The 17,469-nt window shown below is 41.4% G+C and overlaps 1 protein-coding gene across 4 annotated transcripts in view; it reads left to right on the forward strand.

Moving 5' to 3' along the window:
• Nucleotides 1–17,469, forward strand: part of LDB2 (LIM domain binding 2) — a 1,323,491-nt gene that overhangs the window by 1,155,100 nt on the left and 150,922 nt on the right. For all 4 annotated transcript variants that reach the window (XM_085642378.1, XM_085642376.1, XM_085642377.1 and 1 more), the window contains exon 6: nucleotides 9,457–9,580. In XM_085642378.1, coding sequence (XP_085498504.1) covers nucleotides 9,457–9,580 — 124 coding nt within the window. The remainder of the gene's footprint in view (nucleotides 1–9,456; nucleotides 9,581–17,469) is intronic.

A 17,469-nucleotide genomic window follows, 5' to 3' on the forward strand; every position in this document is an offset into this window, starting at 1 on the left:
CGTTATCAGGTGAAAGCCGAATCACAGATGCAAATCCCTAAATCACATTTAGGAACACTGGCGTTTCATACACAAAACCGGTCTAATCAAATGGTGGCCCGTAGAGCACAACCGGGCTACCAAATCCAAGCTGTTCTGCCCTCACATGAGATTGTGTCCTCCTCAGTGAGGACGGCAGAGTAATTGAGAGCAGCCATGGTTATTTGGGTATTTGTTAAGGTGGTGGTACAGCGAGGATTCTCAGGCTCAAGAAGGCCACATTACTGTTGTAGCTGCGTCTTCACATAACAAACACAAAACAAGTGCGGCTAGTCCTGTTTGTTCCTTATGCCCGGCTGTGTTTCAGGACTGTTTTTTATAGCACGTGCCTCGACCAGTCCAATGGTACACCCATGCAATAAGGCTTAAGGGCGATTCTAGCACTGCAACTCCTACATGGTTCCAAGTGAAAAACAAATGTATCTAAACCATACTATGTAAAAGCATGGGCAGGATATAAAATACATATTGCCCAGCAAAAAATAAACCTGTTTTTAATCTAAACAAAACGTGTTGCCACACTTTTTCGGAGAGGGTTACTTTACTGTTGTAACTCGAGTCACAGCCTTTTTGGGGGTACGAATTTGTTAGTGGGTTGGTGTGCATGAAGTTGTGAAGAAATATATTTTTTTGCACTCAATGTTTTCATGTGTTACCCTCCTCACCTGAGTAGAAAGAGCCTCATTCAATTCTCCCACTTACATTCGACAAAAAATGCAACTTGAATTTATAAAAAAGAGCCATTTTACCAGCCCAAACTACCTGTCGTCTGCTGTGAAATAATTGTAAGCTATAAACACTGCTCCAAACGTGTGTTTTGCCTAATTGATTTACAGAATCATGTACACTCAGCATATTATACAATACAGCTTCTGCCTTGAACAGTGGTTTAAAGGTGCAAATCTTCAATAACCATTAAGATACCTAAAATATATATAAGCCGTTTTAGTCGATGTCAATGTCTTCTGACACAACTGTGTTAAAAATTCAATTATTTACACCAGCAATCAATTTGTTTGAGTGTGGAGTGTATGTAACAGATGCCTTCTGAGAGCACATACAAGTGAGCAAACTGGTGCTCGGGATCTCATGCTCCATTGAAGGGGTCATTAGTGGGCAGCGTAGTTATAGCGGCTGTGTATATGGCACCTGCCACAAACAGAGCTGCCTCTGGATGCTCGAATGATGAAGTATGAAAGGGTGAGTTAGCTCTGCCAGTATTTGAATGTGGCGTGCACGGTTTGGACAGGCTCTCACCTCTCGGCACACTGAGTTTTCTTTCGGAGTTTTGTAATGAGCAGTTACAGAAAAACTTTACATTTTAAATGTAGAGCAAATCATGGAGGATGAATGATATCAAATACTACTACGTATGTTGTAGTGGTGATGGTGTTTCGACCCTAGAAGTTGGGTCATGATCAAGACTGGCTATTTGGAAAGCGCTAAGAAAATGGAGAGAAGGAGGGTTGCATCAGGCTGGAGAAGTCCAATAGTGAAGTATCGTCCGCAGGAAGTCATTCAGGTCATGAGCTATTCTAAGGAGCTCAGTGAATGACGAAACCCCAAACTACGAGTCGGCTAACCAGAGCTTCGGGTCAGACGGAAGGAAAGCTTTGATCATGTGTCCTTCATGAGAAACGCTCACTGTGCCATCCCTCTACCCTCGCGGCTTTTGATGGCCCTACCCAGTTGAATCTCCCCATCAAGGACTACTCCTGAGCCACAGGTTGGCCTAAGGTGGATCCCAGCAGCCCTCATGATTGTATACAAAGAGTTAAACAACATTAACACCAGTGCATCTAACCCCCAAACCTAAAAATCAATGTTGCTGTGAAGAGAGTAACATTTTTCAGTTCATAAGAAGAGGCCATGGGGCATATCAACAACAACCGGCGATAATTATCGCTGAGCGCACTTAGCGCTCGGATAATTATCGCCGGCTAGCGCCGATTTTTATTGCTGAGATAGCGTGCTATTAGCAACGCTTATCTCATCAGCGATAAAATCCTAGCGCTAACTGGCTAACGTGAGATTATCGCTGGATACCCAGCGATAATCTCACGTTAGCTAGTTGATAGGGACTCACAAACTTAGCCATGATATCCACCTTCCATAGGATATCATGGCTAAGTCAGTCCTGAAGCAGGCGTAAGGAAAGTAGCGATAACAGGGGTTATCGCTACTTTTCCTGACGCTATGCTTCATAGCGTTAGGCTTGCTGATAGGAGAAATGTCGCTTAGCGACTTTTCTCCTGTCATGCCAGGTCAGGAACGCCCACTTTGCATCTCATTAGAGATGCAAAGCTGGGCGTTAGGAATCCTGACGCTAAAGCAAGGTTTCACGAGTTAGCGTGACCTGGCTGATTAGGCGATAAAATTATCGCCACTTTTCGGCCGAAAACTGCTGCAAAAGCGGCAATAATTTTTTATCGCCTGCTTGTTGATATGCCCCCATATTCCTAAAATATCAGTGATAATGTTGACTGATCAAATACAAATGTGATCCTAGATCTGTTGACTAAATTTAGAGCACTGTACTGAGCCAATTTCAATATCCTCAAAATATTCTGCAGAAAAGGGCAGGCATAGTTTATCGCAGCTAAAGTTGATTGTTATATAGTGTTTTGTTTTAGGCATGGCATCTGAGTGCACCATTGCTAGAACAGTGGGAATTGTAGTGATTCATGTTTAAAATCTGAAAAATCTGGGGTTTGAATGGTTTCCTCTATTTACTTAGTGACCCTTAGAGGAAACTAGGCTCCGTTTATTTTAAAACCTCTATGGTACAATAAAAACTTATTTTAACTTGGGGCAGACAACTTTTCAGATACTATAGTGTGCATAGATGTGAGAAACAAGGTTTTTGTTTTGATCTCTGATAGTACTGAAGAATATTTGCAAGCGATTTATGTAAAATAGTTGCTGATTTGCGTGCCACATGCTTTTCCAGTCGTCACAGATAGAGTGGGTTAAGTGCTAGGATAACGTCTTCTTGTGTTCAATTTACACACGTAGATTAGAAGTCCCATTGTCCATATGCGGCAGGTGATTTCAATGTTTATCCGAAAGACCCAGATACAGGTTATTGGCATAATGACTCAGATACAGGTTATTGGCAGAATCACTGTGGGTGGATGGTATATGTTTGACCACCATAAGTCTATTTGGGAATACAAGAAAAGTTAAATTCAGCATAAGACTGAATAGGATAATTGCAACTTGACGGGAAAATAAACAGAAAAATCAACAATGATGATTAGATTGTTCAATTGATTAACCGAGGAGGAAAAGCTGGTTAAATGGTCAAGAAAAGCTTTCCAAAGTCCACAAGGCCAGAGCATCAATGCCTATTCTCTGTAAGCTGCAGTTGTCTCTGTCTACTAGAACGCCAGTCATCTGCCATTCCTTTCCACGCATGGAAAACAGGCTTCAAGTTGAGCACATTTGTAGAGTGAATTAACATATTGAGACTCTCTCTGACACCTGGCCTGTGCCCTGACTTGTCAGTAACTTTAAAAAACTTAGATTTTAAGGAGCAATTGAAGCAGGAGCAGTCAGGTCTTGGCTAGATAGTATGTGGGAGGCAGTTCCAAGAATGATATTCCATTGATCCCCTGAATGCCTACCTATGTTCGACACGTTTTCAACAAATTTGATTCCAGAGGTCCAGACAGTATATTGGAATTGATCTTGTCTAACAGATATCTCGGAGCAGACACATGGCAATACCTGTGGAGTATAATGAAGAACTAGAAAGAAATGATGTCTTCTATTCGAAGCCATAGTAGAATCTTCCTGGTACACAGTCTGTCTCATGGACTCTTTTTCTGGGGCAAAACCAAGTGAACACCCTCGTTCTTTGCTTTCTGCAGTAGCGTACGTCTGGCCTTTAGAACAACCCAACCAAAAAACTGTGAGAGACTCAATCCACTTGGCAAGCGGCCAGGGGTTTCCAGACTTAATGACGAAATAGGAACAGGAAAAGAGAGGGAATCACAGTGCTTACTACATTGTTGACCTAGGAGCCTCTCCAACAATTCTTGTCAAAGTGGACACCTTGTACTAATAAGAGGAGTATGTGCCAGAACATCAGTGAGGTAAAATATGGCATGTGTTCTTTGATTTTCATTCTAGTCCTAAAATAGAATACCTCTATATTATCAACATTCATTTGCAACCACCTGGCTGACATCCAGGCTTTAATCACTTTCCAGGCATTGGGAACGAGGCTTAAAGTTGGGCTGATAACTATTAACAATGTTAATAAGATTTGTATCTGTAGTTGAGGACTGCGCACATGGTTACTACATGTGCACATTTTCATTTATATTAAATATCTATATGTGATCAATAAAGTTGCTAGCGATCTACCTATCAAGTCACTTTCACGTGGTTGGTATGCTATTGAGGGCAAGGGCACTGATGGTTTGCAGAAAAGTACAACTTCATTTATACTTATGAATTCTGCCAACTGCAGGAGTTTTATCACTACTCCTAATCTTTAATTTATCCTTGTACAAGAAGCGCCTTTACTATCAAACAAAGGATAATTACTAGGAGGGGGCTCCTGACAGAACACCTTTAATGTTTTCATTCATTCATGAAACTTTATTACTGCCATAAAAGTACATACATAAACACAACCACTTAAAATTAATATCGAGAAAGAATACAATATCGTAAGAACCACTTATTATAAAATAGTGCAAGCATAGATAGCAGTAATAATCACTCATTGGGAAACAGGGGAATAAAATGATAATCATCACTATGGGAAATATAATCAGTGCAACCCAATCATTAAAAATATAAATTAAACTAAAAAAGTTAAAAGGAAATTCACAGCCTATGTTTTTATATAAAACCTAAGTCACAATAGCAGCCAATTAAAAGCAGGTCTTAATAGATCTTATATCAGTTGTTTGATAAAGTATCTACGCTTACAGGCTAGGTTTTTGCCAAAACTAGGGTCACAATAGTTGTCAAGTGGGAGCGGGTATTCTCACATCGATTTTTCAATAGATACCTTCGCTTACACCACATTGCAAAAAGAAACTTAGAAATTGCAACAACAAATTTTCAGATAGTTGGCTTTCTTTCCCATTTACTGATGTTATTTAGATTTTTTTATGACTTGCTGAAATGTGGAGGTAGGTACAGTGATATAGAACTCTTTGTCCGTAACCCCTTAATCCTTAAATCTAAGCCAGGAGGCACATTTGGTGATAGATAACCTGGTGAATTGTGCACCCTATCTCTAACAGTAATACTATTTTTGCTCCCAGTAGGTTTCTCCAGCATAATGATCTAATAAGAAATGACACAAGGGATTTCAGACCCTTAAGAGTAAAGTGTAACATTTTCGGTGATGTTTGCCTATTTTCTGAAACCGGTAAACAGTTGTAGCTGATTTTCATTGAACTGGCATATTTCAAATTTCTCACCAAGGAACTCAATTTCGTGTCAATAGACACTACACAAGTGTCCGGCTCTGAAGTAGAACCACTTGGAGATACTGAGCCAAATCAATGCTTTTGAGGCAATATCCAATGTTGGACAGAAATTCTGAATAACGGTAGCCAAGGCATTCCCCCTGCGCTGCTATGATGCCCCCATTAAGTCAATCAGATTCTGGTATGGCTTTTTCACGATTTACGATATCATCAGGGCCACGCGATTTGAGTGATATTGAGCCCAACTCTTGTTTAAGTGTTTTAACGATTTCCCATGGGTGAATGTTACAAGACCTGTCTCCGCATTGAAATGAAACGGTGACTTCAATAGAATAATTATTTGTAACTGGCCGGTTACAAACAAATTAGCAGCAACAGGTCCGTTGCTGACAATAAAATGTTTGTGGCAGATTATCTGGCAGAAATATAAACTTGCCATTGTAGCTGTCATGGGAGTTGAGGTACACCCATAAGACTTTCTGGTAAACATAGTAGAGAGTCGATTTAATTAAGTTTGCTGGATTACAGAAATTTGAAAGAAAGGGGTCAGCTGGATAAATGTCCTTGCCATGTGCACCAGACTGAAAAATGGACAGGGTTTCTGTCCCTCGATTCTCCGGCCTTACAGCATTACAGTGAGACACTCACTACATTTTGAGCGCTGCACGTTTCGCACTGCAACAAACAGCAAGGTGATCCAAGGAATGCTTGAATTAATCACCGCCACTGGCAGTCACTTATGCCATATTCCAGTGCCTTGTTTTTCCCCCACCATGACACTCTAAACAGAGACCTGCCATATGCAAATCAGTATTGGTTCTGCTCCAATAGAAACAGTCCAGCCTAAACTCTGAGGACAGGATTCCTTCTGACGGGGACACAAGCAATAAGAGATCAGTTTCCATCTGTGTAGGGCCTCTCTGTGAGGTAAAGCGGTATAGATTGAACCATGTGGCACAGTGAGCACGAGACCCACATTTGAACATACGTGTTACCCTTAGGGCATCTACTGTAACAAACTGAAAGGTGATGGATGGAATGCTTGAATTATTCTAAGACAGTGGTGATCTTTCAGGCCGCATTCCATTCCATAGTTCTTCACCCACTCTAAACAGAGGCCTTCGATACGCATATCACTATAGCCCAAAGTACCAGACAAGTTCTGTTCCACAAGTAATTCCAGACTGGTTTTGGCCAGTGAGGTATCAATTTAGTTCAGAGGCAGAGTGAGCTTGGAAAGCACAACTGGTTATACCCATCAACCATAGGGCATCTACTGCAGCAAGCAACAACGTAATGGAAGGAATGGTTGAATTAATTGCAGCCACTGGCAATCACTCAGGGCATTACTTCAATCCATAACTGTTTTGCAGTCACATCTGCTATAGTGTGCCTTCTATTTTTGTATCTGAAACTACCAATGGTAGAACAGTAGTCTGTGAGTGTCCCTCCCTCTAATGTGAAGATCTTTACCCACTGATTTACTGCCATTGACCGAGGACAAACATTGGCTAGGTAAGGATAAAGATAAAGTGCTGTGTGCCAAGAAAGGAGGAGCAAAATAAGTTCAAATAACACAGGTTAATTTCAGTTATTTGGAATATTTTAGCTAATTCAGGAAAATAATATGGTCATATATCATAGCATCCTCTAGTGAGACATTGAGGATTACAGCGGCTCTTAAAGGTTTTGACACACTGACCTCAAAGTTAGCTGTGGGGCAAAACCCTCAAATTCCACATTAATATACAAGAAAAAGACTGGGGTTCACAGACCCCACTGACGTTTAAAGATTTTGTGGGGAACATGCTGTTACTTTTGCACTGGAGTGGAGAAGTGTGGCTCAATGATTAGAGCGGCAGACCCTGATGCAGAGGTCTAGCCCGGGACCAGTGTTCAATTCCCTGCCTCGGCGGGTCTTGGGCTCAAAAATTCCACGGACCTGATAATTCTCGCCTCGGTGCCATTCCAATCATGGAGTCCCACTCTGCAACTCTGGGCAATAGCTTGCTTAATCTCCACAACGGCCCCCACAGCGCTAAGGATGCCTGGCCTCCACCTTGGGGGTGCCCAGGAGTGGACGCCTCACAGGGAAAGCCAGGATGGGTTCCACAGCGGTATTCGTACAAGCGCCTTGAGACCCTTGCGGGTGAGTAGTGCGCTATACAAGTATCCATTTACACTGCATATATGCACAGAATACTTTTGATCAACCCGCAGTTAACCTACATCAGACCTTGTCAAAGTTTCTTTCATATGTTTTATGGCAACAAGAATTCTATTTCCCAGAAAACAAGTTAAAAGATGTCATTATCATTTGTGCATACTGAAAATATTGCATCTGTATTTGATATTGGCCCTGATCAAGCAGCGTATGATGTGAAACACGTGCTGAAGTTTCCCATTACCGGTTTGTGGATACTCATTGAATCATCAAGAGACCGCAAAACCAAGTCTGTTTTTTAGAGAGACATAGATGGTCTGTTATTTAGGTTAGTGAAATTAACAAGGAAACATATTATAAGTGTCCTAAAGATTTCCTCTTTATTTTTCCCACAAAGTAATTTCATAAGGATTATCTAACCAATAAGTATCAAAGCTGTTTGCTTAAGCTAAACAAATTACAACATTGTGTCCACTGATTTGTTTCCTTGTTCAGATATTAGAGGCAGTAATGCCTCAGAGTATTCAGAGCAATAAAACCTATTTTATTAAATATAGCTCTGACTCTGCAGACTATTTCTCCATGTGAAATGTCCTAGAAGTCCCGCATAGATATTGAGCAACAAAGGTGCAACCACTAACCAAACTGAAGTACCAAGGAACACAAGGGGAAGTATTTGAAAAGATTATTAATAAGTCCAGCTTAACAAATGTTGAGTTACATCCTGCATCCATGGTAATGAGAACACTATCCTTTAGAAAGGTAACTGTAAAATGAAAAAATCTATTTCCATTTCAAAATGCAAATCATTCTTCAAGTTCCGGATTGGAAAGGTTGAATTATAGTTAACCTAATCATCAATATCTAGCTCATCTGCCTTTAATACTCAGCGCACCGGGCTAGCATATGATAAGGGTTTGGGAAATGAAGATTGAGCAAGGTTTTGTGGCTAGTTTCTGCTTTGGCAAATGTGGTGAGATTATCAAATTGTTCTATTCTGTCCAGCATTTGTTATTCCAGATTTGGGTTTTCTAGGTGTAATTGTGAACATGTATATGTCTATCCCCAGAAGAGGTAAGGAGTGTGTAACATATATGGAAAGGATCAAGCGAGATGGTGGTTCTATGAGTTATTTACATTTGCTGTTTGATGGTGTCACAAAGTTATTATTTTGGCTGCATTGGCAAGTTTTGTGTCAAACTTTTTGTTGGTTCATTTGGGCAAGAGAGCTATTGGACTGCTCAAGTTGCCATTCCAACCATAGATGAACATTTGTTTACACCATTATTATTTTTCCTGCGTTCTACTATTTTGAAATGTAACTGAATACTCCCTAGCATTTCCCTGTAAAGGTTTTATCGCATGAAGAACCAGGGATGGGGAATGATTCACTGACCAAACTTGAGCATTACCCAGCTTCCCGTTTCCTTATGGCACATATGGAAGAGCCTCAGTAAAAAATTATTTAGCGGCTCTAAGGGGAAAGATGTTGGCCTAGCGGATTCCTTAGTGTGGTAGGAATAAACATGCACACATAAACTGAACTACTATTACTCAGTGTAACTCTCTGCAATTCTTCTTTGTTTTCAAGTGGAACCTATAATGTTTCATTTTAGATACTGAGTTCCTCTTAAATAACCTATCCCTAAGGTTGCAATTTATGGGTTGTGAATAAGCAAAAAGTAAATTTTCTCATATTTGAACAGTCTTCTGTAGGTTTCTAAGAATTTATATTGCAAATCTTTGTCCACTGCTTGTGATTGTTTAATTGAAATATGTTTTCCATGTGCTCTTTTTCAGTTATGTGTTATACTGGAGCCAATGCAGGAGCTGATGTCGAGACATAAAACATACAGTTTAAGTCCGCGAGACTGTCTGAAGACATGCTTGTTTCAAAAATGGCAAAGGATGGTGGCACCACCAGGTACCTTTTCCTGTTTGCTGCTTATTCCTCCATTAAATATTAGTTTTTTATTTTAAACATTGAGTAACAATTGGATAGCCTGTTTTGTTTTTAAAGCAAGGGAATGCAATGCATCCCAATACAAAGCATTACTTATAATCTAAAAATGTTTGTTGTTTGTATGTGAATCATGCACAAAGTATTAATATTCAATATAATAAGAGCTTGTAGCTGTCAAGGAGGAGTCCCTCTGTACAAAAATATCTCAACAGGAGTGCAAGAAAGTCACTCACTATTTGTTTGCCTTGTCTAGTGCTCTCGAAAGCGGTATGCCAATTGTAAAGAAAGGCACCCACAATTGTACTACCAATATCAAAGTAAGTGCTATTAGGACTACCAAAAGCCATCTTGAAGGAGAGCCCTGGGACCCGCCTATAACACAGTCATATCTGGCCACAGCTAAAAAGTCCATGGAGGAGGGGGGTCTTTAGAAAGGTGGTTATAGTTTGTATGGTGGCCTTGCCTCAAAATCTTTACCCAAGAGTCACTGTGATATGAGTAAAAGCTTTCAATCAGGGTACACCTCAGTTGGTTCGGTACATAGGGACAACCATGTCCAAATGGGAAGAAGCTTTATTCTAGGCTCAGGTTCAAGGGTGCCAGTTTCAAGGTGATTTGCCTCAGGCTCCTGCTGGTGTCACACAAACCAAGGTCCAATGTCTCCTAGGTAGTACAAATATAGGAAAAGCTTGTCTTTCAGGCTCCAAACAACAGCATCCTACAACAAAGCCCAGCATTCTTTCGCCAACCAGCATCCTACTTCCAAAAGCAATGTTTTCTGCTTCCCGTGTAGTCAACTGTTGACTTTCAGGGAAATAGTCTGGGAATGGTCCTTTTATAGGAATTTCTTTAAGATGGAGGCCAGAACTTTCTTGAACATCGGATCCTGCAGGTTTTTTGGCCAGCTATTTGGTCTTGGGATTTGTGGCTTCTCAATTCTTGGTTCACGGATACTGCAAAAAGTGGAAGTTGTGCTGGTGTGAGACCAACACTGGGACAGGCCAGGGAGGGAGGAGCAGGCATGAAGCAACCTTTCCCTCCTCTCTGGCTCATGTAAAAACCTTTCTGACTACAATGGACTCCACAATATTCTATCAAAGCACTTCTCTATTTCTTTCCTGGTAATCCAACTAACAGGTGCATGTGTCCCTCACTCCCAATAATATCTCACATCTTCTCTTTACTAATCAACTTGAATTACTCTATTCATATTTCAATTATAGGGTAAATGCATGAGAACACAATAGTATACATTTAACAAACATAACACAACTAATACTCAAAGGAAAAGGAAGCACCCATCACTAATCTACTACCTATTCACCTTTAATCTTAGTGTGCAACTTGCCACAAGCGCTTCAAAGCCTTGTCAGGGGTAGTAAGTGCTAAAAAAAATTAATTTACAACTACATGGAGGGACTGGAGAGTTGCACTCTTGCAGATACGAGGGACAGTTGTGAGACTATAATATAAATTCTTCCATGATTATCAACCAAATGATTTCTACTTCCTCTGCAAAATAGATACAGAGTTCCTTCTAAAGTTCAATCAGGAGGTTTTATTTTGTGGGACTAATCTGAAGAGTTCTTTTGATCTACTAATTGAACTATGTTTAGTTTAGACCATGAGTACTCACAAACTTTCTCTTAGGGGCCAAATTTACAGTGTGGTTTGTGGCCGAGGGCCGCACCAGTGGGGGCGGGGTCAGTGGGGTAGGGGGCCCGGGCTGGAGCAAAAGAATACTGACCATGAGGTTGAACACAGGTCCCTGCAGTGGACGCCTTTGTCCACTGAGCCACCAGACCCAGCATACACACATCTCTCTCTCTCTCTCTCTCTCTCTCTCTCTCTCTCTCTCTCTCTATCTCTCCCACCCTCTCTCTGTCTCCCTCCCTCTCTCTCCCACTGTCTAACTCTGTCTCCCTCCCTCTCCCTCCCCCTGTCTCCCTCCCCCTGTCTCCCTCCCCCTGTCTCCCGCTGTCTGTCTCCCTCTCTCTCTGTCTCCCTCTCTCTATGTCTCCCTCTCGCTCTGTATCCCTCTCTGTCTCCCTCTCTCTGTCTGTCTCCCACTGTCTCCCTCTGTCTGTCTCTGTCTCCCTCCCTCTGTCTCCCTCCCTTTGTATCCCTCTCTCTCCCTCTGTCTGTCTCCCTCTGTCTCCCTCTCTCTGTCTCCCTCTCCCTCCCTCTTTCTACCCCTGACTCCCACTCTCTGCCTCCCTCTGTCTCCCTCCCTCTGTCTCCCTCTCTCTCTCTGTCTCCCTCTGTCTCCCTCTCTCTGTATCCCTCTGTCTGTCTCCCTGTCTGTCTCCCTCTGTCTGTCTCCCTCTGTCGCCGTCTCTCTGTGTCCCTCTCTCTGTCTCCCTCTCCCTCCCTCTTTCTCCCCCTGACTCCCTCCCTCTGCCTCCCTCTGTCTCCCTCCCTCTGTCTCACTCCCTCTGTCTCCCTCCCTCTGTCTCCCTCCCTCTGTCTCTCTCCCTCCGTCTCCCTCCCTCTCTCTCCCTCTTCCTACCTCTCCCTCCCTCTGTCTCACTCTGTCTCCTTCTCCTTCTCCCTCTCTGTCTCCCTCTCCATCTCTCTGCCTCTCTGTCTGTCTCTGTCTGTCTCTGACTCTGCCTTTATCTGTCTGTCATTTTCCCTGTCTCTGTCTGTCCCTGTCTCTGTCTCCCTCCCTCTGTCTCCCTCTCCATCTCTCTGTCTCTGTCTGTCTCTGTCTCTATCGCTGTCTCTGTCAGTCTCTGTCTCTGCCTCTGCCTCTATCTGTCCCTGCCTTTATCTGTCTCTCTCTCTGTCTCTCTCTCTCTGTCTCTATCGCTGTCTGTCTCTGTATGTCTCTACCTCTATCTGTCTCCGCCTCTATCTGTCTCTGCCTCTGTCAGTCTGTCCCTGTCTCTGCCTGTATCAAGCTCTGGACTGAGCTCCATGGCCTTGGCTCAACCCTCTGACTACAGGTTGGCAGGAAACATCACATCACATGCTCTTAACGCACACCTCACCCGGCTCTCACTCCCTACTGCCCTCTGTCACTCTCTGTCACCTCACCCGGCTCTCATTCCCTGCAACCTTCTGTCCCTCACCCAGCTCTCACTCCCTGCTGCCCTGTCTCCTCACTCGGCTCTCAGTCCCTGCTGCCCTCTGTCTCCCTCTGTCACCTCACCCCACCCGAGTACTTCACAGGTCTTTAAAAGATCATTTACTTGTTAATGAGGCTTTGTTGTATTTCACCTCTTCTTAGCGCCCCTGCATCTCCACTCTGACTATGGCTGGAATCGCCGGGCCCCCACAGAGCAGAGTCTCTTGGAGTCCACGCTGCAGCAACCGGCGGTGTTTGCTGACACTTAAAAAAAAAAACACAGGTACCTTGTCTGCAAGGTCCGCGGGCCGCCAAGGAATTCTTGCCGGGCCGTACTATGAGTACCCGTGGTTTAGACTCTGGTACACAATTCTGCTGCACACAATGAGTTTATGGTTCCTTCTCAATCAAGGCAAATTCTGCATGTATTGGAAGTCTTCCTTACCACTCCCCCAAAAAATGTAGATTATTCCAGACTACAGTTAAATGTATGGTTGAGGACTGAAAAACACTCAGAATGTCTGTGAACACTGACAATCTTATAACGTTTTAAGTGTTTCTCTCATTACCTATGAGTACTCTTCTGGCACCATTCATGCTTCAATCTCTTTCCCCAAATATATGGCTATCGATCTGCTGAATGCACTATCAACTTTTTGGTTTAAGTAATAGGTGACATTCATTTTTTTAAGTATCCCGTTGAAGGATTTTGTGAATTAAATGCGACATCATCGAAAGATCCCACTTTTACGAGCTTTTCAGTTGTGGGGACAGGCAGCAGAGGCCTCACTGAGGACCTGGTTCACAAAGGTAACTTACACTTTTGAGAAAGTTTACTACTTTTTGGTATTCACAAACTCTGAGTGTAAGTTACTACTACAAAAACAATAGCACGTCCTCCACTACACATGGGCAACCACTATTACTGCAACACCCTCCCATAGAAAATAATAGAAGTTGGGTTTTAAATGAAACCCCCATAGAAAATAATGTTAAATTAACTTAAATTGTGTTAACTAATTAAACATATTTTGATAACCTATTCTGAATTTAAAAAATAAGGTAACAATAAATGTTAAAAATAATTACATTAATTCTAATTAAGCCTTTCCTTATTTTATACAATTATTATGCACATTAAAAATATTTTTTTTCTTCAGGTGGGAATGTATTTTTAATTTGAATTATGGTAAAATTAATATAATTATTTCAATATATTTCTGTTAGACCTGACATCCACCCCCATTTTTAACAATTACCAAGAAATAAAGTTCAAATTTAAAATGTATTTAATATTCCGTAGCATTTAGAAAAATTCAAAGTAAATACATAAAATGAATTTACATTAATATTTAACCTAAAAACATTTTAAATCTTTATTTTCAACTTAAAATACATTTTAAAAATGTTCCTCATACTTTACCATAGTGACTCTGCAGTTGGGACAGTGTGCAGTGTACCTCGTTTTTGTTTTCTATTTTTCTTATAAAGCAAAGGCAACAAATATGGGGTTAACCTGTTTCTTTTCCCACGCTACAAAGACACTTGTACTTGTCTTGTCAGCAATAGATGTATGCAGTTTCAGGATGGCAAATGGCCTATCACTACAGATAACTAGTTTGTAGATGCTCATTGCATTTTGCGTGATCATCCTCCACCCCTTACATCTGCCCCTAGTAATACAGTGCTGTGGATAAGCTGTCATTATGGAGGATTTGAACTTGGGTGCAGCAGTGTTGCACCTAGAGTTGCACATAAGTCATTGGTTTAGAAACTAGTAACTGGGCACTTGGTGATCACCCAACATAAAATCTAAATAAAAGTCCAATGAGAGAGAAAACTCTGTTGTGCCCCTGCACTGAAAGATGACCTCTGTCCCCTGGCCTGTATGCAACATTACACTGTGCTACACAGTTTTGAGCAATGGAAATGGGGACAATAACATCTGAGACTTAAATTGGACACTACTTTGCATTTTTTTATATCAAAAAGGGATGGTATTCAGTAATAATGGCATCTCCCTGGCAACCCCGAATGGAATAATAAGTTGTATTTTAATTTCAAACGGTGTCAATTTGGGGTAATTAATTGCTATCACTTTAATTTAGAAAGGCAAGTTAATGTGGAAAGCTAGTAATAAGCAAACTAGGAGGCCCATGTATTAATTCCTACAATGTTGGAAAACATTAAAGAGGTGTTTTGGATTATTTCTCAAATCAACATTGCGAATGTTCAGGGTTGTTTGCACAAACCACATAGGGTTATGACAAAAGCAAAGATCAAGAATTTCAGCTGATAACAAGATGAATTTATAGAAAAGGGAGGTCAAAACATTGCAGCAGTATGTCCAACATATTTACAGCTGCCTGAAATTCACAAAAGTAAATTTGACTTTAAATGTATGTTTACAACTGAATTAAATGTTTTACAGCTGCCAGAAGCAAAGAGGTTCCTGGCAGTCATAAATCTGCACTCCTAAGTCCCACTAAAGGGTTGGAAAGAGGGTGTTCCAAGGCCTGGTTTGACTTGGAAGTTTGTGAACATACAGAAATATGTATGTTTATGGGCATTCCCAAACTTCAATCCAGCCCCTTTCCTCTTTGGTTCAAGGTTTGGCGAGCACAGAGATGATATAACTCCCTTTCCAGGCTGAGAAGAAGAATTAAGGGACAGAGCTTGTTCTATGGGAATGTAGCTATGCACAGAGGGCTACATTCACCCTGCATGGATTGCCTGGCAATGGAGGACTCCACAGAGGGCACTAGGGAACTTAAATAAGATAGTTAGCATTCCGAAGGGTAAGTCTTGAAATATGTGCATGGGAATATTTGTGAATTTAAAAACCAGAAATACAGGCATACATCTCAGCCCATAATTTTCTGTGCTTTTTGTGAACATAACCCTGTGTGTATACAGGTAGTCAAAGAAGGCAGAGTTTCTGAGAATTCACACACAATTCATCAACAAATCCATACAAATCCACACAAAAATTCAGTGGTCAGGCTTACTCTCAACCTTACGCCTGACACTCGGATCACCGTGCACCTCAAAGGGCTCAACTTTCTCCCAATCCACAAACGAGCTCTCTTCAAAATCCTCATGCACATACACAAAGCCTAAATTGTCCTCACCTCACAACTGCATAAACTTCCACAAAATTACCAGAAACCTTTGCTCTTCCGAACTTGTACTTTTACACATCCTCTGCATACGCAGAATAGGATTCAGTGGCCGTACCTTCTCCCATCTCACTCTTAAAGCCTGGAATGACCTGCCCTGCACATTAGAGCAGTCTTCTCAGTTTTTGAATTCCACAAGAAACTGAGACTTGGCTTTTCACCTAGCCCTTGCCCGACTCTGCCCATACAGATCCTGCTTTGACACTAAAATACCCCCCTGTGAGTTGTACACTATACAAATAAACATAGCGTAACTCCAAAAGACTACACAAACTGCACCCCTACATGGAATCATTATTTACCTTTTATTTTCCCAAACTGCTGGATTATTGTGAAATAACGTAGGTGGCAATCACGTGGGTTTATAGATGTACATTTATTTGTAATGAGCAAATGGGAAGAGGGCAGCAACCAACTAGGTAAATGGAACATCAATACACTTCTTCCTTCTCATGAACATAAAAAACATGATCCATACAAGACAGATTAGCAATTAATATAACAATTCTGCAGCCAAAGATATATACAACTTAACCAAGAAATGGTTTTCTCTAACAGCGGTACTGATGTCATAACTAACAACTTATATACCCTTCTTACATATGTACTCCTAACAACGGAAACGTATTTCACACCAGAGCATCCCACATTACATTTCACTATCCCTCATCTTTGAGGATTTCTTGTGCGCACTCTCCCTTTTGAACCCTTCAGTACATTTTGTCTCTAACCTCCCATCCAAGAATTTAACAACTTAACCCTTCTCAATGAAATACCCTGATATCATCATCGCATTCTTTTGGTTCCACACATTACCGTCACTTAACAAAAGGGTGAATTTGTCCTATCTTAAGACCTTGTGAGTCTGGTATAACCTAACAAAAACATTTCTGGACAACCTTCCTGTTCTCTCTCTGACTCACCAACGTCAAAGAGTGCTTGATGCCCTTATCCCTTCCACACAGGGGTTTATCAACTTGCTTATTCACAGTGCCTTCTTAGCATGTTACCCAACTATATCTATCCACCTTGTTCCCAAGATTTGCCTATTTTTTCTGCACTTTATCAGCTTGTAGGGACTCTTATACAACTCAGCAAACAGGGTAGTTCTGTATGCTCATACCAACGTCTTGGAACAGACCTTCCCTCAAATGTGGCTAATTGCAAGCCTTCTTTGCGGACCCTATTCCACCTCTCTACTAATCCATTGCCTTGAGTATTGTACTCTGGCAGGTTTATGCACTTTATCCTTCTTTTGTTTAGGTATTCTCCCATTTCAACTCTACACCACGTCAGTACTAAAGTTTCAGGGATACCTAATGCGACAAATAATTCTTCAAAAGAGTTGGTGACCTCCTTAGCGGGTTGTAAATCTTAACTCTACCAATGTGGACAATAATCCACTACCACTATGTCATACATGAAAGCCCCTACATAGGTGCAATAAGACAATATAATGTCCGATTATATGTTTTTTCATGGACCCATTGACTTGTCCATATTCACAGGTGGATAGTTCATGGTTCTTTGGAACTTGTCACTCCACGCATATGGAATGCAATTGTTGATTTTCCTTTCCACACCTTGATCCAACATTGGCC

Source organism: Triturus cristatus, chromosome 2_2, assembly GCF_964204655.1.
Source record: "Triturus cristatus chromosome 2_2, aTriCri1.1, whole genome shotgun sequence".
NCBI lineage: Eukaryota > Metazoa > Chordata > Amphibia > Caudata > Salamandridae > Triturus > Triturus cristatus.